Source organism: Puma concolor, chromosome B4 (assembly GCF_028749965.1).
Source record: "Puma concolor isolate L17-30 chromosome B4, mPumCon1.1.hap2, whole genome shotgun sequence".
NCBI lineage: Eukaryota > Metazoa > Chordata > Mammalia > Carnivora > Felidae > Puma > Puma concolor.
Genome location: NC_141673.1, coordinates 125,514,939 through 125,540,595, shown reverse-complemented (window position 1 = coordinate 125,540,595; position 25,657 = coordinate 125,514,939). Strand labels below are relative to the sequence as shown.

General features: G+C 37.4%; 1 protein-coding gene across 2 annotated transcripts in view; it reads left to right on the top strand.

The window, feature by feature from the left end:
• MALRD1 (MAM and LDL receptor class A domain containing 1) overlaps nucleotides 1-25,657 on the top strand; it is a 784,828-nt gene that overhangs the window by 73,649 nt on the left and 685,522 nt on the right. For both annotated transcript variants that reach the window (XM_086714806.1, XM_086714807.1), the window contains 3 exons: nucleotides 2,115-2,261; nucleotides 8,974-9,071; nucleotides 16,993-17,166. In XM_086714806.1, coding sequence (XP_086570932.1) covers nucleotides 2,115-2,261; nucleotides 8,974-9,071; nucleotides 16,993-17,166 — 419 coding nt within the window. The remainder of the gene's footprint in view (nucleotides 1-2,114; nucleotides 2,262-8,973; nucleotides 9,072-16,992; nucleotides 17,167-25,657) is intronic.

Below are 25,657 nucleotides of genomic sequence, written 5' to 3'. Positions count from 1 at the left end.
TAGTCCCTGGTTTAGGGAGGCTTCATAGTTAAAGAGCTTTGTTGACAGACATTTCAAAGCCCAGATGTTCTGTTTATTAAATTTACCACAGACAAGTACTTAGAGCTGCTTTTCTCTTTGAGGGGTGATTACACTTACTGTGTGGGGTAATTGAGAGGACTAATGGTACTGTATGCAAAACCCCCGGCACCACACTGGGTACTTCCAGTCACATGTCTGTTGTTCTTATTACTAAAGATAATAGGATTAAATTTTTTTTTTTCAATGTTTGCTTATTTTTGAGAGAGAGAGAGACAGACAGACAGAGCGCAAGTGGGAGAGGGGCAGAGAGAGAGGGAGACACAGAATCCGAAGCAGGCTCCAGGCTCTGAGCTGTCAGCCCAGAGCCCGATGCAGGGCTCCAGCACAGGAACCACGAGATCATGACCTGAGCCGAAGTTGGATGCTCAACTGACTGAGCCCCCAGCTGCCCCAAGATGATAGCATTTTGATCCTAGGGAGCTTGTTAAAACTTGGAGTTTGTCAAAACTTCGGGTATGTTTTGACCAAGAATTATTTTGTCCCAGTGCTGTAAAAATGCATATGCATGAAAAGGAGTATTTGGAAATAAATTCTTAAATTGTATTAATTTACTCCCCAAGCTATTACCTAAGATAGCCTGATGCTATGATTCTTATTGTAGGTAAAGGGAATTTAAGCTCATCAAAACTAATTTCTCAAAAGCACAAGTCAAGTTGTTGCAATTTCTAGTTTACTGCCCAGTCTTGCTGCATTTTTCTTACTAATTTGGTGGCAAAAGTGGTAAAGATGCTATGATGCTTACCCCACAAATTGAATTAATCTAGAACTAGTTCTTTTTTTAAAGTTATTTTATGTATGTATGTATGTATGTATTACTTTTTTCCCAAGTTTTAATTTAAATTCAAGTTAGTTAACATACACTGTTATATTAGCTTCAGGTGTAGAATTTTAGTGATTCATCACTTACATACAACACCCAGTGCGTGTCAGGACGAGTGCCCTCCTTGATATTCATTACCTATCTAACCCGTCCCTCCACCCACCTCCCCTCCAGTAACCATCAGTTCTCTAGATTTAAGAGTTTGTTTCCTGGTTTGCCTCTCTTCCCCCCGCCCCGTTCATCGGTTTCTTGAATTCCACATATGAGTGAACTCATATGGTATTTGCCTTTCTTTGACTGACTTATTTAGCTTAGCATATTGTCTAGCTCCATTCATGTCATTGGAAATGGCAAGATTTCATTCTTTTTGAAGAATACACACACACACACGCACACACACACACCGTATCTTCTTTATCCATTCAACAGTTGATGGACATTTGGGCTCTTCCCATAATTTGGCTATTGTAAATAATGCTTCTATAAACATTGGGGTGCATGTATCCTTCAGGTCAGTATTTTTGTGTCCCTTGGGTAAGTACAATTACAATTACAATTACTAGTGCAGTTACTAGGCCATATGATAGTTTGATTTTTAACTTTTTTGAGGAACCTCCATACTGTTTTCTTTTGTGATTAATGTAGAAACATAAGTATTTCCTGACTTTTTAGTTGTGTATTAAGAGGGAAACGAAAAGCAAAGTTCAGAATGTCTAATTTACCTGCAATTCCACTGTGACTAGGCATTTTTTTTTTTTTGAGAAACTATTAAAATAGTGTAACAGAATGAATACCAAGGCACCAACTGCAAACTGTTTGGGTATCCAGAATCAATTCCCCTCTTTCAAATGGATCTTTTTAAACTACTGACTGAGCTGTTGAATCTTGTTGGTCTTGGCAGAGGAATCAGTTACTCCCTGCAAAGAAAGCTCTACTTTGATGGTGCATCACTGAGCACAGTAGAGATGACCACAGCCAGGATGAAATGTGCCAAACTTGTAGTTAGAAGAATGTAGAAGGGCGATGCCTCACACATCACATGGAAAACTCTGAGGGAAAAGTAAACTATTCTGATATTCAGAAAACGATTATTACAAAGTGGAACGATTGTTCTGCCCTCTGAAGTTAATTGGCTGATATGAAGTCTGTATTTCAGGAATTATGTTTCCTCCTTAATTCCTCCTCATCTGTTTTTTCCCCCCATGCATAACAGCACATCATCTCACGTGTGATTTTGAGTCTGGTTTCTGTGGTTGGGAACCATTTCTCACAGAAGATTCACACTGGGAGTTCATGAAAGGATTGGCCAGTGGAGACAACCACCTACCTGATGCTGATCACATAGCAAACACAAATAATGGTAGGACATTTTCCTCTTAAAAAAGTGTTTGTTGTCTTTCGTGTTGCAGAATGGTGCTACTATGTATTTTCATTTCTAGCTATAGACTATATACATAGAACTCTGGTTTGTCTTGCTTTAAACTGTCATGATCAACATGATAATTTGTAATTAATTGCGTTTCCCGAAAAGAACATTGTTTTAATAAACAATGTTTTTCTTGCCACATTTTTTTTACTTTTTGTTTTATAATTTTTTTAATGTTTATTTTTGAGGGATAGAGTGCACAAGTGGGTGAGGAGCAGACAGAGCGGGACAGAAGATCCGAAGCTGGCTCTGTGCTGACAGCAGAAAGCCTGATGTGGGGCTCAGACTCATGAACCATGAGATCATGACCTGAGCCAAAGTCGGACACTCCACTGACTGAGCCACCCAGGCACCCCTGTTGCCACGTTTTTTACAGGGTTGAAGGCATGAGGGTGGGGGGTGGGGAGTCTTCTGATAATATTCTCTAGTTGCCAGAACTCATGCACAATAGGTGTGCCTTCTTTTTAGAGCAATCCAATTTTTTCAAAACAGAAAGAAAAATAGTTTAATCTTCTTTCTGGAAACAGAGAACAGAGATTTGGCACCAGCTATAAAATAAATTGACAAATACTTGAATGCAGTTTAATCACTCTTAAAACTTCTTTGTAACAATCTTCTTATGTATTTTTAAGCACCAGTACAATTTTCATATAGCATCTTAAAATAGAGCAATTATAACAACACATGGCATTTCAATCAAGGTTTGGGAATCTCCAAGGAAAACAGAAGGGTTTTGTTCTGTTTTCTCTCTTTTGTGTAGATGTCATTGCCTAGGTATATTAGTATCCTATTAAAACTTTATACTAACACAACTGTATTGTCAATCCTCTTTAAGCTCATACAACCCTCTTGAACATTATTCTGTCTCTTCTTTGAGATTTCCAAGGAAATATGCCAAACTAGCAGTGTTGGCTGTATTTTAAATTATAGCCATTGCAAACTGGGGTTGGTGGGGGAGCATGTCAATGGATGGAGAGAGAGACTTTGACCGTCCATCTGTTGTCTAAAACTATAAACTCAGATTATTATTTCACAGTGGAGTAAGGTCCTAATTTGTGTGTGTGTGTGTGTGTGTGTGCGTGCACGCCTGTTAACCTTATTTTTCCTTTAAGATTTTGTGATGGAGTGGATTAAAGTTTGAAACAGAAAGGACAACTCATTGTCCATCTGTTAAAGTGTAATTTAAATGCAGCAACATTCAACCTTTTTGGTGTACCGTTCACAGAATTTGAAAAAACGTATGTAGTTGTATAACTATCAGAAAACTCAAGATCTGAAAGAGTTCCATTCTCCCCCCAAATGCTATGCCACTTTGCAGTCACTGCTCATCTCACGTCTAGCCACCGGCATCTAACTGATCTGATTTCTGTCCCTATGGTTTTGCCCTTTCCATAATGTCATATAAATATACTAATGTCCTATGTAGCCTTTTGAGTCTGTCTTCTTTCAATTAGCTTAATGGATTTGACTTTCATCCTTGTTGATTGCAGCTCCTTCCTTTTTTACTACAGAGTAGTATTCAACTACATTGATAAAGCGCAGTTTGTTTACCCATTGATCAGTTGAAGGATATTTTAGTTTCTAAATGTTGGTGATTATGAACATGCTATAAGATTTGCATACCTTTTTTTTTTAATTTTGTTTTTGGACATAAGTTTTCATTTGACTTGAGTACTCTATCCAGTTCCTTTGTTTAATTAATGTTTTCCTTCTGGTGTTGAGTGAAAGGGCCTCTGATTTCTGGCCCTTTCTGACCTCTGGGAAATATTCCAGTTGTGCCTTTTAGAAGTTGAAGTTCCAGGGGCGCCTGGGTGGCGCAGTCGGTTAAGCATCCGACTTCAGCCAGGTCACGATCTCGCGGTCCGTGAGTTCGAGCCCCGGGTCAGGCTCTGGGCTGATGGCTCAGAGCCTGGAGCCTGTTTCCGATTCTGTGCCTCCCTCTCTCTCTGCCCCTCCCCTGTTCATGCTCTGTCTCTCTCTGTCCCAAAAATAAATAAACGTTGAAAAAAAAATTAAAAAAAAAAAAAAAAAAAGAAGTTGAAGTTCCAGCTTCACTTAAGTTTCCTCACCTCCATGCACTGGTCAGTACTCAGGTGGAGATTTGGGGGAGGGGGAGACTCTGTGGATCTCTGGATCTCTCTCTCTGCAGCCCTGTCCTCCTGTCCTCTGCCTTGTGGACTCTAGCCAGTTGAGTGTCCCCAAAGTGGCATCTCCATCTTTTCAATTTGAAGAGACTGTCACACTCCTTCTGGCTCCCCACTCCCTACACGGCAGCTGGAAACTGTTTAGGCAGTAAGCTGGGGGAAATTGTATGGCATAACTCATTTATTTTCCCTGTCTTAGAGATCATTGTCCTGTGATCCTACATACTCATTGTCTTACTTTTAAAATTCTTTTTGTTTGTTTGCTTCATTTCTTTGGTCTGGATATGCTATAACATATCTAGCTATCCTCTTATTGAGTGACAATATCACGACGGTGCTTTAAAGTCCATTCTTGTACACACCTTCTTATATAGGGTGCTTTCACTACTATGCAGTGAACAGCTATGAGTGAGACTACTAGGTTTTTACAGAAAGATATGTACTTTCCCTTCAAATCTTAACACTTAAAATTCCAGTAGCAAAATAAGAGGGCTTTTTTCCCATTTGTCTACCAGAAGCAGGCATTATAGTCTCTTAAATTTTTCTAATCTGTGGGTATAAAATGGTTGCTCATTTGTAATCTTTATTGTATTTTACTGAAAAAGATCTTTTCAAATATTTCTAATCTCCTAGATTATTTAGAGCTTAATTTCTCTAAAATTCTGAAGCTTTTAGTGTATATATTTTAAAAGTGTTTTGTTAAATTTTTTAGGTTTTTGATAGGTTTTCAGCTCTTATAATATTTTAAAAACTGTTTTTGTTTGCTGGTATAGAGAAATGCCATTGTATTTTAAATATTGATCCTGTACGCAATGACCTTGCTAATTTTATTTATTATAGCTAAGTGTGTGTGTGTGTGTGTGTATGAACCTAAACTAATTGTGAATATATATGCATATATTATTTTATCTGCAAATAATGACAATTTTATTTCCTTCTATCTGAATGTGAAGCCTTCTGTTTTCTTTGTTTCATTGCACTGGCTAGTTATTCTGGGGAAATGTTGAATAGAACAGGTGATAGCTTCTAAACTTGTTCTTATTTCAGAAGAAAGCTGTTAATAACTCAACCTTAAGTGCTATATTTGCTGAAAGATTGTTTTGCTTTATCAGATAGCGATGTTCCCTTCTATTCATAATGTGTTTTTTGTGTGTATATATATATGAATGTATGTTAAAATTTGTCAAATGTTTTTTGAATATGTGATAACCATATGGTCACCATATTATCTTTTTTGTTTATTCATAACATGAATTTTTCAAATATTAAACCACCCTTGCATTCATGAACCAAATCTCATTTGGTTGGTTTTACTTGTTGTATTCTGACTTTTTATTCTTTATGGTAATATTTGTGATATTTATATCATATTTGATTCATTATCGTCCTCTATCTAATATTTTCACATCATGTAAGTAGTCCCTTCTAGACCATTACATTAAAAGCGGATGCATGCTTTGCAAAAGATGAGGTTGAGGCTGGCATGGACAGTTTAACCCACAGAGGCTGAGCCCCTCATTGTTTAATTTTTATACTGTGTTTTTCCTGTCACCCCTCTTGGGTGTGTATAAGTGTTTTACAATGAACCGTGCAGATTACCAGAAACAATCTACTTGATATGCTATAATTCCATAGTTCTCTTAGTACATTCTGCAAACCAGACTTAAAATAAATCCGGAGGCATATTTTTACAAGTCCCTGGGTCTGGGTTCAGAGTTCATATTCTCTTTACTCCTTACCTGCCCATATAAATATTAAGACTGTATTCTATGTTTTCGAAATATTAAAATTTTCTTAGGATTTCATTTAACTTGCAAATAAATTTTCACTAAATTAATAATTTTATAATATCTTTCATTTAAAAATATATTATCTATTATCTCTATTTAATAACAGGGTTTATGGTCTTCTACAAGTTTTTATAATGTTCTTCATAAAAGTTCTGTCCTTTTCTTGTTAGACTTATTCCTACATATTTTGCATTAATGTAATTGTGAAGAGAGTATTTCTCACCATTTTTATGTCTAGGGTTTTATTGTTAAAGTTAAAAAAAATGATTTAACCTTACCAAATTCTCTTATTAATATTTGTCATTATATAAAAATGTAAGTCTTGGGGGTATCTACTGTTAGGAATATATTATTGGCAAAACATGGAAACTGTCTCTATTTTTTCCGTTATGATTACTAAATATATTATTTTCTTGACAATTGCATTCACTAGACCTATGAGATAATGTTAGTCTAAGATAATTAATATTATCTGTTATTAATAATCATGACATAAATCTCTACTTTTTCATTTTAATGAAAATAACTTTGTTGTTTGCCATTTAGGATATTTATTTTGGGGTTGATCATTAATCTTCATTTAATTGTTTACTTTTAATATTTTTTTAATTAAAAAATTTTTGTGTTTTTATTTTGAGAGAAAGAGACAGATTGTAAGTGGAGGAGGGGCAGAGAGAGAGGGAGACACAGAATCTGAAGCCGGCTCCAGGCTCTGGGCTGTGAGCATAGAGCCCGATGTGGGGCTTGAGCTCACGAGCTGTGAGATCATGACCTGAGCTGAAGTTGGACACTTAACCGGCTGAGCCATCCAGGTGCCCCTACTTTTAATATTTTCTTAAGGTTATTTTCTTTGCAATGGCTATTTTTTTTTGCCACAGGATTTTCAGTATTTGTTGATCCAAATCTGATTTTACCCTTTAATTTGTTGATCTATTTGACTATGTTGATAGAGTGGCTAGATTAAACCAAGCTTCCATTCTTGGAAAGCACTGATTGGTCAGGCCATATTTTTTGGATAAGGATTTCAAATGGAATTGATAAGTTCTTAATTAGAATTTTATACTACGATCACGAGTGACGTTGCTCTGCAATTTATTTTTTATGTTCCTATTTCCGTAACTTTTAAATTAGAGCTATCTGGCAATGTAAAAGGAGTTGAGCTCCATATATCTCTAAGACTTAAGATCCCTTGAATAGTGTTACAAATATTCCTTAAAAATTGATTGAAAGTCACCTGTGGTGCCAGACATTTCCATAAGATTTTTTTTTCATCACTTTACAAGTCATTTTTGTGGTAAAACCAATTTATTCAAACCTTTTGCTTCTTTTAGATTTTGCAGTTTTAGTTTGTATGTCCCATCCTTCAATTAACTGCTTGTTTGAAATTGTGCATATTGTTTTTAAATGACCAGGGGACCAAGATTTTTGAGTATTTGTTAATTTGTAGAATTTTGGTTGTCTTTTAAAAGTATTCAATTGAGTTTTGCTTGAACCTGGGGATTTTTAAGCTGGAATAATTTTTTCAAAATCCTCTTTTCCTATGCTATTCTTTTATAGGTGAAACCATTTAATGAGCTTATATAGTTTCTATCACTCTTAGTTTGAAATTAGGGAATAAGAGGTTTTATTCTTTCCTGTTGGTTTTGGGATTTTAAACCCTGTATAAGGGTGGTTGGCTGGCTCAGTCAGTAGAGGATGTGACTCTAGGTCTCACGGTCATGAGTTCAAGTCCCACATTGGATGCGGAGACTAGGTCGGTGTAGAGCCTACTTAAAAAAAAAAAAAAAGCCCATATAAACTGTCCTATTTTTCTCATTCAGAGATGATACTGCTGATTTGCAGCCTTGGTTATTCGGTTAAATACATGGTGGTATCTATAAAATAATACATTTTAATTATGAAATCTCCTTTCTGCGTACTTGTATCTAGGAAAATCACCTTCTGATTATGGTATTTTTCAGTCAAAATAGTTGGCTTTCCAAGTTGCCCATCACTTCATGATTATCAAAGGGCAGGATCAGACCTTGGCATTGTTCTGCGTAGCCTTCCTTGTAAATTTTCAATATTCAATGAGGCTACCCCTGACAGCAGTTCAGACTATGTGATCTTTTGAGCTGCTAAGAGATGTTATCTCCTTGTACATTTGCCATGAGCACATCTACTGTAGTTAAAATCTAAAAGCAGTTATTTTGTTAATGCTCAGATTAGATCTTTAATTAAGCTTTCATCCCCACTAGCACAGACAACAATGTCAAACATGTAAGCCCCAGGAGAAACCAAACTCCACAGGCTGGCATCCTTCAGTATTTTGTGAAGAAACTTAAAAATCGTGCTCTCATGAGAATTTCATAAGGGCATGTTGGATATCCGATTGTAAACTTAGAAGCTTCATTTAATTTGATTTCAGATTCTATTTATGACGTGACGTAAGCCAATAAAAATATTTGTTTAGGGGGGGTTAGACCAAGAGTTGATTTTAATCCATTGGATTTTATTTTAGATATTTAATGTTATCCATTTGAAAGAACTTTTGGTTATCTACACAGCTAAATGGTACATAAGTAAAAATGTAATTTTCTTTATCTGATTAACAGTTGAATGTGTGCAAGGATAAGGTGTTAAGAGCAAAGAATTACTAAATATACGATAGTAGAATTTATATCCATGTGCCTTTACAGTTTTTTTTTTTTTTTTTTTTTTTTTTTTTTGTAGGATCATTCATTTATTTCAGGTCACATCAATTTCCAGGAGTGGCCAAACTTGGAAGTCCTGTTCTTACAAAAGCACGCACTGCCTCTACCCCATGTCAGGTAACCAGTTATTGGGATTTGCATTGACCATTCTGTGGTTGTAAACTTTTGGGCGTGGGTTACTGCTGCCAGTAAATGCCTGCTATCTTTTACTACTGTTTTCATGATGAACTGAGAGATTTATATGAGCTATTTCAGCATGAAATGTCATGTCCTTCCAAAAGACCATTTGCAACATATAACTTCAACGATTCTTTTTGGGGGCCTATTAATGAATTTTTCTGTCATTTTGTATTCTTTCCACGCAGTCCTTTCAAGAATCCCAAACTGGATACATGCTGCCAAAACTGCTGATTATTTTGGCCAACAGTGTTAATTGAGTAAAATAAAATAATCTACACAAGTGCTTGTTGAGAGTAAGATGAAAGGGTGGAAAAAGGGAGATAAACATGGGCACAAAAAAAGAATTCCATTTTGTGCAATTTTATTTTTTCATTTAGTCTTTCTGGTGCCAAGTAAACACAGACCAAGCAATACTCAGGCCATTTCAACAGCACAAGAGAGAAGAAAGCAGAGAAGGGCCCTGGAGGCAGACCTGGTTCAAATCTCAGTTTGTAGCAGGATTCTCGCACAGTCGTGACACCGAGGCTTTTCTTTCCAGGAAGCAACTTTATTTGTGCGGGCACCTCTCGGTTGGGCGCGTACCGAAGAACTGAGCCCCAAATGCCATGTGGCGTAGTTTTTTATATGGTAACACACAAACATGTAGTCTGATTAAGTGGTTTCATGTTACAAGGTCCTGAGGGATGTTGTCACCTATGCGTATAGCCAGGTTGCCTTGTGTTTTTTTTTTTTTTTTTTTTTTTCCTTAGGGTAGGGATCCTACCACAAGTTCTGCCACAGATAACTTACTCTCCTGGAGAGCATCCACACTGGAAGCCTAGTATTAGCTTTTTCACAACCCTTTTTCACAGGGTTGTCAGGATTAAAATGTCGTTAAATAAAGTACCCGACAAAGGATCTGGCACGTAGATGTTTACTAAACAAAATTCCTTTGTTTTCCACAAAATGAACATCTATGTTAGACGTTTCTGTTCAGCGTGCCTTGTTTTCAGTCCTTTTGAGAGTTCTAGCATGCCCATAAGCCCTTTAGGATTCCAGTTTATTTTTTTAGTTATCAGAAAGTAATGGAGATCGATACTGCAGCACACTGAATTCATCATCTGTAAGTGTAGGGGTACAGCAGTTTATTCCGGTATTCCTGGTGACAAATTATGTATCATTCAGAGGTATAAATCTAATTATATATTCAGCTTGATATAAATCTGAATGGGAGTGCCCAGAACTCCTAATGGATTGTCCTCCCTCTTCCCCCTCCTGCCCCCTCCCCTTGTTATTTCCTGCCCATTTCTTTATGGGGATTATATTTAAAATACCTGCCTGGACTCCCCTTCACCCAAATACACTCTACGCTTGCCCACCTTTGTTTTATTTCTATTAAATCCTATGCAATAGATACGGATTTTTTTTTTTTTTTTTTTTTAAGAACTCCTGAAACAATTACTCAATCTGTAAAAGTACGTCACAAACTTGCTTAGCTTTAATTCAAGGCCATATACTGAAGTGATGTGATCGTGGTCACTGTTGTATACATAACACATGGGATGCAAAACAATAAAATGTATTCTTCCTGTTTTGCAGAAATTCGGAAGTAAACATTAAGAGCTTATTAGTAATTCCAGAGACTCAATTAGAAGTCATATATATTTTTTTCTTTGTAAAGATGACCTACATTTCCTATTGTTTTGCGCTGGTAGCCGTTAGTTCATGGTCAGTGGGATCATGTATCAATTTACGATTGCTTCCACTTGGGAACAGTTTTCTCTATTGTCACTTAAACTTGGAGCTTAGCTGTGGTGGGGCCTCAGTGAAAGCCATGGGCAGTTTAGACACTTGATTTATTTCTCAGAACCAAGTACTCAACCCCCCAAGGCTTCAGTGTTAATGGTTTTCCTTGCTTTTTGGAAAAGGAAGAGTGTTTTAAGGAGCCATTACAGGCTGCCAGAAGAGGTATCTGTTTTTTTCTTTTTCTTTTTTTCCCCTTTTGTCTGTTTCTGCTTGAATGTTAGTGCTTTTGAGTTAGAGGAAGGGATATTTGGGTTATTTTATAGTACTTTTTGGTCTAGGAAGTAGAATTAGCTAGAGGAGGAAGGTTATTTATAGTCTGAGATACACAAAGCTAATGTTCTTTCCCAACAAAGTATTCTAAGAATATAGTATTACTTTTTTATAAGTCTGTGGTAATGTGTGGTACTTTGCAGAACAGTGAAACAACCAAATTCGTATCTTCTTGAGTAATGAGAAAATCTTGTCAATTTTCCTAACTGGAACATATTGATAATAGTTATACTTGTGGAATAGCACTGTTCTTCATTATAACATGGTAAACTGAGGCAGTGAGCTAACTATAGTTGGGTGCTTTGATACGACTAATGTCTTCATTTTATGAAATGACACTTTTTCCCTACATAATCATATGAAGCTGATACACTTGAGAACATTTTTTTCGAAAGGACTTTAAAAACATGAAGCTTTCTTTTGAGACTTCTTTTCTAACAATAGGCTTGTGGAGTCATTCCGCACAAGTTCCCTCGTCCTTAACCTATAGCCAGCACGTGGCATCAACATGCACAATTTTTCTTACACCTCCCCCCGCTCCCCCACCTTGCTCAAGATGTGGACTTTAATTTAAAAGTATCAGAAGTCCCTTCAAGTCACTGTTGGAAACTCAGCACGTTTCCTTGGAACAGCCGGGAGATAGGACGAACAACACATGGGAACCAGAGGCTCCCGTTTCTTACTGATGTTGAAGTGTAGATACTGTTTTGAATTAACTAGGAAATATCAAATATGAAGGATATTTGTGCTAGGTATTAATATTTTCTGAGTTCTCATATTTGAGTTACTGTACTAAATTACTTTTAGGACTTCGCAATTCATCAAAAGCGGGAAGATTGAGAATACAAAGCTTCTGCTTTCGAGCTAGTTGGCATATTCATCTGTTTAAAAATAAATTTCAGCTTGTTTTGCACTTATTTTAATATTCTTGAATTCAAAAGACATTGTAATTTTTTTTTTTAAAGTGAATGAGAATATCAGGGAAAAGATAGATGAAGCAAGAGATGGGTTGGTCCCACAAATAAAGTTTATTAGAGCCAAGCTACACGTTCGAACTAAGTTTTCCAGCAACCAGTAGAGACAGATGAGCCATCATTTGGTTTAGATTCAAGGTGGTAAAAATTACAAAGCAAAAATAGTTCTTTGGGGAATTCTCTCCTGAGTGTACATGGTGATCACAACGTAAACCTTCTTTCTCTGGCTCAGTACACACACATTGCTTGCCTGCTCACAGCCTGGATGCCTGGAATGCAATAGGGACCACCTAAGTATGCGCTTGCCCCAGTGAAATGTCGGTTTTAGGGATTCCGATGGCAATTCAGTGTTAAGTGCTCCAAGAGGGTGAGTACAGCATAACAATCATAATCCACTTATAACAGTTCTCTCGACAAGTTTTCAAAGACCATGTCTTGTAATGTTCTCCCAGTAGAGTGATGAACTCACATTCAACGAGAAATTTAGAAAAAAAAAATTAAGTGATTACAGAGTGGGGCTTGGAACGGTGCAACCCACACTTTGTTCCCTGATCGTTTTGTTTAATCTAAGGATAGATGTTAGCATATGGGATGGATTCTAGAGGAAACAACATGGTATGGGGGAAAGTAGAGCAGGTACTCTCTCCACCTGTGCGTGAGCAAAACACATGGAGGCTAATCATATAAATTAAAACCACAGATTATGTTTAAAAAATTTGTTTTTTAACGTTCATCTTTGGGAGACAGAGTGTGATTGGGGGAGGAGCAGAGAGAGAGAGAGAGGGAGACACAGAATCAGAAGCAGGCTCCAGGCTCTGAGCTGTCAGCACAGAGCTCAATGTGGGACTCAAACTCACTGACTGCGAGATCACAACCTGAGCCGATGTCGGATGCTCAACCGACTGAGCCACCCGGGCACCCCGACAACAGATTATATTTTACTGGAGATTCTAAACTTCTAATTAAGCTTATTCAGAGGAAGAATACTCAGGCAAAAACATAATTATGACTAGGAGTCAGAAAAATCACTACGGGTGTGTGTGTGCGGGCGTGTGCATGTGTGATGAGTGATCCCGTTCCCAGCATGGACCTAACTCCCAGCTGAGTTTGGAGGAGCTACAGATATCTTCTTTTTTCTCTCTCCTCTCTCTTCTCTTTTTCTTGCCTCTTTTTTCTCTTCTCTTCCTTTCCCTTTCCTCCTTCTTCTTCTTTCTTCTATATCTTGAAGATAAGACAGGTATTGCACATACTAGGCAGGGTCCGATATGAGGCAGAGAAGGCAGGGTAGCCAAGCATTTGGAATGCAGCTTAGAAAGGGCATGAAGATCCGGCTAAGGAGTTCTAAGACGGAGGAGCCGTCGAAAGAAAGATTCTAGGGAAGTTGAGGAAAGAAGCAGAATTTTTGAAGAGTAGAGATTCATTTGGGCACAGACCAAAATCAAATGAAACAAATAGGAAGAAATCATTTTAATAAACTCTTAAATAATGCCCCGTTAGGTCACTTCACAGAGTTAAGTATCAGAGAGCCTGATTACTCCTTTGTAGAGCTGGGCACTCTTCCGGAGAATGTCACGGGGCACTGTAGGAACCAAAGAGCAAGTGGTGTAGCCAAGGCCATTACCCTTGCAAGCTTAGTTGTTCACCTGTACTCGTAACTATTAGCGTAAGTCACCTGAAATGATGACTTGGATATTTGTCATATGATGTCATATCATATGGCATCAAAATGTCGTAGCATCCAAAAATGATGATTGGATATTTTTAAAAAATATAAATAATGCACAGAGGATGCAATTAAAACCAATAAAATAGTTTGAGCTTCCGCTTCTTGTTTTTCCCCTCTCCAATTTGCAATTAAAGGAACTGCTTTGTTGGAAGCTCTTTTAACCACATGAAATTGTCCTGAATACACTAATTCAGTGCCTTGCCCAGTCACACTCCATATAAACCATGCCTTAGTGAAAACCAAGAGAAGTAAAACATTTATAAATATTAACATTTATCTTACTACTTTTAACTGAATCAGGCATGGATGACAAAAATAATTTCCTTTTAGAATTGTAAGTAGTAAATACATTTTAAATGGTTGGTATAATCTTAACATACCTGTTTTTGTAGTTCTGTTTAATAGAATTTTCTATGATAATAGAAGTTTTTCTTTGCTATGTCCAGAATGGTTGCAACTCACTACATATAACTCTTGAGCATATGTTGTAATGACTATAATTGAGGAAGTGGATCTTTCATTTGGTTTCATTTTAATTAATTTGTGTGTAAATAACCACACTATGTTCATATCTTTGCCACTGTATGCATTCTAGTTAATTGTTCCCTTTTCTTTTCATTCTCCCCCATAAAACTCTGGAGTCCCTAAGGACACCTAATGCTTTGTACCTTTTCTGACACAGAGCAGTGTTTTTCATTCTCTGGTGAAGTTTACAGATGTTTACGTAAGCACTGATGCTAATAGTCCTGCTCACCTCTTCTTCTTTTCCAAAAAGTACCTATTAACAAAATCTGAATACAAACTGCCGTAATGTATTCTGCAAGGAATTCGCGACATGCATGGTGATTTGACGTTCATGACTTAGTGTTCTACTCCCAGTGGGTAGCAGATTGAAAGGCACGGAGCTTGTGCACTTGACAGGTGCCTATCTGAAATCACAGCTGTATTAATAACTTTGTTCAATGATTTCACTCTTACCAATATTAAATTTGAAAAAAAAAAAAAAAAACTTTGGAAGGTTTCTTTGTCTGTAATAAGCTGAAGAATTCTCCTTAATTCTTTACAATGCCAAGTCTGTTAAAGTAGTAAATTAAATATAAGTCTTGAGCTCTTATCCTGTGAAATATGGATCCCATTGGTATTTACTCTTAATACACTGTTGAAATACCTTAGCACTGGTGATGTACTGAATGACAGTTTGACAGCTTGAAATTCTGATAGGGCATGCATATCTCTTGTACTACTAAGTTTAAAGCTCTGTTTTGCATATTTACAAGCTGGGAATGGGCTGAGACTCTAGCAGGGACCTAAAATTTAATTGCCCGTGAGGAATGTAAATCCTCCCTTTCCATAAAATCTAATCAAACACCCTGTTTGCCTTTACATTTCTTACTTACCTGCCTTGCTTACCTGAGTTTAGGGGAGCATGGTAGTCATGTCTAAAATGAAGTGAATAGCCAGAAAGAATTTTTTGATGAAGTTGTGGCCATTAAGTGGACAATGGAAAACTGTGCACTACATTGGAACAGAGAATGCTTGATCTTTTAAAGCTGGACAACTTTTTAAAAGAGCATATAAAACTTTTTCACCTTTAATTTCCACTGGAATTGGTACCAACCATGAAATAAATGGGTAGACCATACGTGTACTAAAATCTGTCCATGTAACAAAATAAAACAATAGCAGTGAAGGAAAAAAAAAACAACCCAAGAATTTAAAATATGGTGAAACTGAAAAGGAGTCTGTTTTAATCCAAAGAGAAGGATTTTATTTCTGAGAGGCCTCATCTCTGAACGTTGTGTTTTCTTCGAATCCTAAGGCTGCACTTTTCAAAGACCTAATGAGAAAAAGAAAAAAAAAAAATGCCCTGTGTCTGAACTTGTTTTTATGGAGATTTTGTTGACATGTTTTATAGAGTGAATCATCCAATTATTGAGGTTGGTCCTGCCTCACACAGTACCTGTTACTTAGTAAATAAATGCTCACTAAATATGTATTTGATAAATGAGGGTCCTGAATTCGATGTTGTTGCTACTGCTGTCAGTACCCACAATAATTCTCTCTTTACGTTTTCTTTACCACCCAGTTAACTGCTCAAACCCTTAGATTAATTATGTCATCTTTGATAATGACTAGGAGGTGAAAGGATCACTCTCCCACTCCCAAAAAAGGATGTTTTCTTTACTTGAACTAAATTATGAATTAACAGTATTATAGGAGCTCCCAAGTTCTTTGATAATGTCCCCATGAGAAGAAATTAGTGAAAAGTACTCATTACAGTTTTCTTTCATTTGAGAAAATAATTTTTCAACAAAATTTTTTTTTGGTTTATTGTTTGAGACAGCAAAGGGAATACATAAGTCAAACCTGATCTTGTACACTAAGCATGTGTACCTCCCCAGATTCATAAGAAGCAAGAGAGAAAGGTCCTTTCATAGAAGGGAAGAGCATGGAACCTCCTCTGGAAGCAGAGTGGAACTGCCCGTGGTGATGCGGACAAATACGTGTCCTCAAACTTGTCTCGGTTGCTAGTATCCCATTTCCCTAGACGTCTTTACAGTAGGTGTTAAACAGCTTTACCAGATAGTAGGGCTACCCGGAGCCTTTTCTTAAGGGCAGAATGCAAAGGACAGAGTTAGCATTTTCTGGGCTTGCGTGTTTGGAGGAAAGGGGAATTGGGGAGATTCTATTGAACACCAGAATGGTAGGTGATATATATATTTTTTTAATATATGAAATTTATTGTCAAATTGGTTTCCATACAACACCCAGTGCTCATCCCAAAAGGTGCCATCCTCAATACCCATCACCCACCCCCCCCTCCCTCCCACCCCCCATCAACCCTCAGTTTGTTCTCAGTTTTTAAGTCTCTTATGCTTTGGCTCTCTCCCACTCTAACCTCTTTTTTTTTTTTTTTTTTTTTCTTTTTTCCTCCCCCTCCCCCATGGGTTCCTGTTAAGTCTCTTATGCTTTGGCTCTCTCTCACTCTAACCTCATTTTTTTTTCCTTCCCCTCCCCCATGGGTGTGATATTTTTAATTATAGAAAAGCTCCTGGAGATAGGTAACTGGAATATTGATATCATTCAAAAACATTTTCAACAGGTGCGATTTTGGTATTATTTGTCTTGGCATTCACATCTCTTGGTTTTTACAAGAACATCACTGTCTGGGGATTTGCAAAAGCAAGGTGATCTGATTGGAATCTCCACATCTCAGTGGAAACAAGCAAAAATCAATCTCTATGTGAAGCCTGGAGAATCTACTCTACCTTTTCAGGTAAGCATGTAAGAAATCAATACAACTCAACAGAGGATGCTAATTTAATACTACTTTTTTTTTTTTCAGAGAACAACATACATAACACATGTAAGTTGTTCAGATAGTAATAAAACAGGCACATTCACAATCGGATGAGTACAGATGTTAAACTGGTTTGAGTACTCAAGACTTCTGTGTGGAGGCTTATCAAAAGTGGAGATAAGAATTGAATAAGAGGAAAAAAAGAACACAAAGAATTGAATAGGATGGCATGGCAAAGAGAAGAATAATAGGAAAATATTTATTTTTTAAGTGAGGGTGGTGGATTATATGAAGTAGTGAAAAAACCTGACCATGCTCACATTTTAATTCTGGTGCTTTATTTTCTGCTTTCCATTGATACTGAGGATTTTTTAAAAAAATGATTTTTATTTGAGAGAGAGAAAGAGAGAGTGCACACACAAGACAGGGAGGGGTAGGGAGAGAGGGAGAGAGAATCTTGAGCAGCTTCTGTGTGCTGTCAGTGCAGAGCCCGATCGGGTCTCAGTCTCAAGAGCTGTGAGGTCATTACCTGAGCCAAACTCAGGTGTTGGATGCTTAACTGCCTGTGCCACCCACCTGCCCCAATATCGAGGACTTTTAATCAACCTTTTGTGTCATTTTCTTGGCTAATAATAAAAGAAGGGAACTGTAGTTAATCAAATGGCTGCCCAAATGGGCATGGCTACCTTCTGGATGACATTTGAAAGGAGTGATTATAGATTATAGGTTATAGATTATATATAGATTATAGATTATAGTGATTATATATATATATATATATAATATTATAGGTGAAAACAGAGTTTTTGGAGTAAGGTGGTCTGAGTTCTGATCTCTGTTCTGCTCATGGGTTGCTAAGCAATTACAAATTACATCCTTGAGCCTCACATTTCTCTATCTGTGAAAACACATAGTGATGGTAAGAGCAGTACTTTCGGGGAGTCCAAATATTAAAGAGAAAGTTAAAATGGTGGCCATGAACATGAGCTCTGGAGTCTGGGGTTCAAGCCAGGTGTATAATCATGAGGTAAGTGCTTAATCCCTCTACATTTGTTCATTCTGTGAATGGGGGTGAGGGTCATTGTTGGAGTGTTGGGAGCCCCTGATAACATACCTTATTGGTCCTCATTTCTGTACCAGTTAAGATAAATATAGATGTCAAACAGAGAGTAAAAATTTTAGAGAAGATGCCTTACAATTTTCAGCCATATGTTTAAATAACACTTCACCTCAGAATAAATAGATTCACCCAGAGAACAACGGACTCTGCCAGGGAAATCCAGGACTCACACACTTTGGGAGAAACCTTTTCCTATTAGCCAGAGCTAACATCAGGATGCATGCATCTAAGAGTGGGAGTTGAAGGAGAGGCAAAGAGCATGTTTAGCACATCCGGCTTATTCTAACATCACTAATTGGATAGATCCTCCTCTCCATGGGAGTCATGGGTAAGTAACAGCAGTGTTACTGCAGGGAAGTTCCTGTCCCTGGAAGTTGGAGGAATAGGGAATAAGTATGGACTCCTGTCAGTATTCTTTATAGAACTCCTGTAAGGATTGAATGATTTATACACATAAAGCACATAGTGGGTATTCTGGCATAGAGTGAACACACAAAGGTAGCCATTATTATTCCTGTGATTATCACTTGGATGTTGTCTAGGAATAGTAGGCACTCAAGAAATATTAGTCTTCTTTATTTGGAAGAGGAGTCTCCTCTTCATCAGAACTCTAGGTTCAATGATTAGAAACTGCTTCACTCAGTGAAGGTCTCTAAAATCCCTGATTCTCAAGGATCGTATTTGTGATTCCCCTCCAATATTTGGTGGAAAGAAATACTATGAATGTAGTGATTCTTCATAGGAAAGCAGTAAAGGCCAGTCATGGAATCATTTAAGCATCAATCCCCATCACATGTGACAGGACAGACAAAATCAGAACAATCCAATCCTTTGCTTCAGTTGTTTATATTCTGTGTTAACAGTTTCTTCACTAGGTTTCCTTTGTTTAGAATGAAACTTACTGTGAAGATCTCTGAGAGTCCATTGTTAATTGACTTCTTGGGAATTAGAATGTCCTTCTCCACAGAAAAACCTGCACATGAATAATTATTATTCATGAGTTCCTTGTGATTGCCCAAACTTAGAAGCATCCCTGTTCTTCAGTAGGTGAATGGATAAACTGTCATACATCCAGACAATGGAATATTATTCAGTGTTGAAAAGAAATGAGCTGTCAACTCATGAATAAACACAGGGGAACCTCAGGTGCATATTACTAAGAGAAAGAAGCCAATCTGAAAAGGCTCCTTGCTCTGTGAGTCCAACTATATGGCATTCTGGAAAAGGCAAAACTGGGGAGACAATAACAAGATCAGTGGTTGCCAGGGGTTGGAGGGGTGCAGGGAGAAAGGAGGGGTGAATAGATGGAGCACAGAGGATTTTTTAGGGTGGTAAAAATACTCTGTATGACAATACGGTTATGGATAAACGTTATTTTACATTGGTCCAACCCTACAGAATGTACAACATCAAGAATGGACCACGATATAAACAATGGACTTTGGGTGATTATGAGGCTCATCAGTTGTAACAAATGTCCCGCGCTTGTGGGAGTTGATGATGGGGATGCTGTGCATGTGTTGGGGCAGGGGGTGTAGCACAAAACTCAGCACCGTCTCCTCAGTTTTACAGTGAGCCTAAAACTGCTCTAAAAATCTTAATAAATGAAACCAGAATGTCTTCTGTTGAACTGGTTATTTGAGAAATATTTTGAGTTAAAATACATGCCATTCCTTTCCAGGCCTGGAGGCACTCATTAACCCATCACGTTATTGAAGAGATTCAGCAGTGTCATTTTGTTTTCCTCTTTAGTATTTCTTCCTTTGGGGTTCCGGTTTTTGTTTTGTTTGGCTTTGTAGTGCAAAGTGAGATTACTCTTTATTACCCAGGGCGTATTAACTGCTTTGTAGGTTGACCCGTGGTTTGATAGGATTTTATAATTTGGCAGCAGTGGATTTGTGATGCTGTCTTTTTTATTTTTTTTTTAGTATGTTTGTTTCTTTTGAGAGAGAGATTGCGGAGGAGCATGACTGGGGGAGGGACAGAGAGAGAGAATCCCAGGCAGGCTCCATGCTCCACATGGAGCCCGCTGAGGGGCTCAGTCTCACAAGCATGAGATCATGACCTGAGCCAAAATCAAGAGTCAGGTGCTTAACCCACTGAATCACCCAGGTGCCCTAATTTGTGATGCTTCCTAAATAAGCCTGGCTCTGCTGTGTCCTCATCCCTCTCCTGGCGTCTCAGCACCCTGTGTGGGCTTCTCTCTCCAGGTGGGGATCCTAATCCACACCAATCAGCCTCAGTTTTAATTGTGGTGGCTTTTGAGGGGAGGGAATGGTCCTGGGTTCTTGCGTGGTCTTAATTCACCCTGGAGAAGTTTTTATAGTCTCCGCTTCTGTCCCCCTTAATCCTGTTACATGGCTGTAGGACACATTTGTTTTAGAAACTGCAGGTGAGTTAAAAGAAAAATAAGAATCTTCTCAGCTTTCATCATTAAGAAGCCTGTTATGGGTCCACGATCTCTAATCAACAATTTGGAAAATTAAACTTTGGAGAACAGTAAGCTTTTGAAAAACGAATTTAGAGATCACACATGACCTCCCCTGAAGAGTTCATTTAGTGAACTGTTTGCATGTAGTGCCACCCCGATCTCCCTGAGAGTATCATGTGATACACACAGTATGTGTTAGATTAACATTCTCCGCTCTGAACTATTCAAAGTTCAAAACCCAGCTGGCCCCAGATACTTGAGATAAGGAATCGCTGGCCCGTGTTCATATTTTGATGTGAATCAGTCCAGATTTTATACAGACACACAAACACATGATATGTAAAAATACACAGTCATACACTGATAGTCACTCAAGATTAGTTGTAGTTAATACAACTAATATGCACGTGGTAGTACTTAATACATTATTATTACATGTATATTAAATATTTCAAACAAGGAGAAAGTGCAGAGCGAGGCAAACATCTTTGTGTTCACACCACAAACGAACTGTTAGCATTTTGTTTGCTTATAATGATAATACCTGTTTGCATGTGAGAAATACAGCTTTTGTCCTCTTTGTACCCATTTCTTTTCCTTGTCCTCTGCTGGAAAAAAAATTGCAGATATTATGTTGGCTTTAATCTGATTTCTGTAAATGCATTTTAAAAATACGAAATATGCATAAGGATTCTAGGTAGGTGCAATTTTTTTTAAAGTTTATTTATTTTGAGAGAGAAAGCAAAAGAGCTAGAGAGAGAGTGAGAGCGAGAGAGAACATGAACAGGGGGAGGGGCAGGGAGAGAAGAGGGAGAGAATCCCAAGCAGGCTTTGCACTGTTAGTGCAAAGACCGATGCGGAGCTCAGTCTCACAGACCTTGAGATCATTATCTGAGCTGAAATCAAGAGTCGGACACTTACCTTACTTAGCCACACAGGCGTCCTTAGGTCACTGCAATTCTCCTTCATTCTTTTATCAACAACAAAAACAGAAGGTACTCTACCTACAAACAGTCTAGCTTTTAAATATTCAAATATTTAAAGTTTATATCTTGGAAACCAGCTTCTTTGGCACTTTAGTAGACTGAGTCATTTAAGAGTGACCTTAGTCAGCACCTAGTTATCCTGCCATGTGACTAACCTCTGAATATATTTATACAGTGTAATCCAATCCGAACACTGGAAAGGAGAAAGGCATCAAGCTGTCCGACCTCTGTGTGCCCTTCAAGCCATGAACTTCTGGTGCAGTGTGGTCCTTTTACTGTTTCTGGTAGACATCACAGCAGAGTACAAATCACTTTGAGTTTCTTAGGAATAAACGCCCCTAGTTAGGTAGGTCTTTCATTCTTCCTGGTGGAAAAAGAGAAAGCTGACTCTTTATTCTGTAAGAACAGCAAATTAACAACATTTCAATATTCTCTCCATTTCCTGTGTGGTTTTTGTTGGAAGAATGGAAGTCAAATTAAACTTAAAACTTGAAAAATTGAGAAGAATCTTATTAACTAAGTTTTAAGTTGGCCTGCTTGCTCGGTATGTTGAGCTTTTACAGAAATCTATTTGTTTCATTTACACTTTCTTTCCCCCCTAACTGCTGTTCTTAGTTTTAATATCTAAAGGTGGTACTTCTGAGTACTGCCCATTGATTTCCAGCTGATTTACTCTGAGTTTCCTATTAATACATAATTGTGTCATATTTTAGACTTCATTTTAAAACAACCCTTTTGTGAAATTTTCCACAATGATTGATGCCATGTTCACTCTGTATCAGTCCATGATATAAATCAATAACAATTTCCTGACATTATTTGAAGATTCAGGGAAGAGTAAGATTTATAATACAATAGTAAAAGCTGGTCTAGTCTCTGTAACGTTACAGTGTCCTCGGCCTTCTTAATTTAGGACTGCATTGAATATTGTTTCATCAGACAGCTCTCTTCTGCAGTATCTGCTAAAGACCAGTTATCTTTTTATTTTATTCTGGCAATGCAGTATAGCATAATCATTAATGGCTCAGGTTACATATTTTTCTTATTAGATGTGTGACCTTCAACCAATTGCTTTACCTCTGAAACTTCTGTTTCTTTTGCTTTAAAATGAGGATGAAAATAGCACCGTCTTCACAAGGCTAAAATAAGTGGATGTTCTTGGTATGTAGTAAGCTTTAGAGAAGTTTGTGGTTCCTCTTACTATTGATAGCACCATCATTCAAAACTTGCTATATTCCAGTTTTTCTTTACTTGGTATAATCCTACGTTCTCCATTTCCTCTTAGATTTGTATTTTGTTTTTGTTTTTGTTTTTGTTAGTCCTTTTTCTTTTAAAACAAGGTATCATAGAATCAAAATCTCAATGTGCTAGTTGAGTATTTCTCTGGAAAGGCTTACCTTGGCCTTTCAGATATAAAAAGTAATCACTTGGTTATAAGCAACATTTATAGATTGGTTTCTGAAAGCAAAAACAAGAAATGATTTTGCTTTTTCAGGGAGTAATATAATATCACTGAATAAAACAAGTATCAGCAAGATCCTGAAAAATAGTTTTAGAAAGGAGAGACCTCTGCCCATCCCTTGAAATTTAAATTCTCAAAATTTGCTTGAGAATCTTCCAAAATGAAGTTTTCGCTTTTCCTTTATTCATGGTTAAAATACCCATGGTTGAAACATTTCTTCTGAGTGAACTCTTTCTCATTTACTGATTATTAATTGGTTCTGTATTTTCCCAAAAGGAACTGCCTTTGGTCACAAATCAAAAGATCAGCTTAGCTGAAACAAGCAATACAAAATAGAAAGAGCCAAGATGATTTTGGAATCATCAGATGGTATTATTTATAGATGTAAGATACATTTTTAATGTTTATTTTATTTTTTTTGGGACAGAGAGAGACAGAGCATGAACGGGGGAGGGGCAGAGAGAGAGGGAGACACAGAGTCGGAAACAGGCTCCAGGCTCTGAGCCATCAGCCCAGAGCCCGACGCGGGGCTCGAACTCACGGACCGCGAGATCGTGACCTGGCTGAAGTCAGACGCTTAACCGACTGCGCCACCCAGGCGCCCCTAAGATACATTTTTAAAGGAAGGGATCATTTTTCTTTTTAAATGTGGAAGATTTTAATTCATGGTAGAATTATAATTTTTCATTTTATAGTTCTGAATTTAATTCTATAGAAGTAAGCAAGCAGAGGTGTAGATGACCTAAAATCATTTTTATTTGCTTTGGAAGTAAAATATTATACTAACATTTTAGTATGAATGTTCAAAAGTCTAGTGGTTCCCTTCAGACAAAAAGATATAACCATATCGAACAGACCTATTCCATAGTGCTATTTCAACTTGTCCCAGGGCCCCACCCACTTTATTCAAAGAATAGGAACATGTACCTCTCTAGAGGCATGGAGAAATACCCCAAACATTCTTTTCTTCAGCTTTCCTTTAAGTTGTGCAGAGCTTCAAATATGGTGGTCAATAAGGTAATGAGCCTGAAAAATTATGATGGTCAATAAGGGCTTGTCTAATGAGTCCGAAGAATTAAGCATCTGTATTTTAGTTGACTTTAGTTCAAGATGAATTCTAATAATGAATAAAAGGAAAAAAAGTTTCAAAGTTAGAACTGTCCAAAATAAATTACAATAACTTAATGCCGTTCAGCATACTGTAATTCTCTATTACAGTGCCTGTATATGTTACCTCAACATCCTTTTTTAAAACCTGTTATTATTTTCTGCATTTTTATGAAGTCTAAATTTGTTAGTTGGTTAAGAATCTACAAAAAAACCCCCAGTTCTAATCAGAATTTGAAAAATCATTAAAATTATATACATCTCATTATAAAGTATCAGAAATTGCAGATAAGGCAGTAGTCCCTCCTGACCGCGGAGTCTTTATCTTGAGGTTAGTATAGACATTAGTTTATTTTTACTTCTGGACTCTGTTCTATTTATGTAATATATATGTATGCACTACATATATCTATAAATCAAAACCATTATGATTTTAGCCTAGTAGAATCATACTATAAACTTTTTTGGTGGCGCCTGGGTGGCTCAGTCGGTTAAGCATCCGACTTCAGCTCAGGTCACCATCTCGCGGTCCGTGAGTTCGAGCCCCACATCAGGCTCTGGGCTGATGGCTCAGAGCCTGGAGCCTGCTTCCGATTCTGTGTCTCCCTCTCTCTCTGTCCCTCCCCCGTTCATGCTCTGTCTCTCTCTGTCTCAAAAATAAATAAACGTTAAAAAAAATTAATAAAAAAAACCTTTTTTGTGTAATTTAATTTTTCACCGAGAAACACATATTAAGGTTCTTTCCATATTAGCACATAGATATTATTTTTAACGGGCATGGTAATCCATGGTTTATATAACCAGCCATTTATTTATTTTTTGATTCACGTTTACATTTTCTATTCATTTGCTATCAGAAGCAACATTGAAGTAAACATTCCAGGACAGGCCTTCGTGTGTATTCGTATGAATGTCTCTCTAGCGTGAATGCTGAGTAGTGAGCTTAATCTTTGTAGTGTGTGCTGTTTTTCTTTTTAATAGATGGCATCAACTTGCCCTCTAGTTGGGCTGCACCAGTTAATGCAGTCAGTTTGTTCCTCCTATTACTTAATTCATCGCTTTCTTAAAATCCTTCTACGTGTGGGAGGAAACTGTTTCCCTCCAACGGTTCCTTGCTGGGTCTGAAAATTAAACTAACAAAGCAGACTGAAGGAGAAAATGTACAAAATTATTTAATGTAAATCTTACCTGACACTGGAGCCTTAATAAGGACAGAAAGACCTTAAGAAGCAGTTAATCCTGAGCCTTTTACACGAGGTTTGATGAAGAGTGGACAGCCGTGGAAAGATGTGACAGGGCAAAGAGTGTGAGCTGTGTGTAGTAAACAGGGAGAAACTTAGCAAGGCTTGTTCGTCCAGATT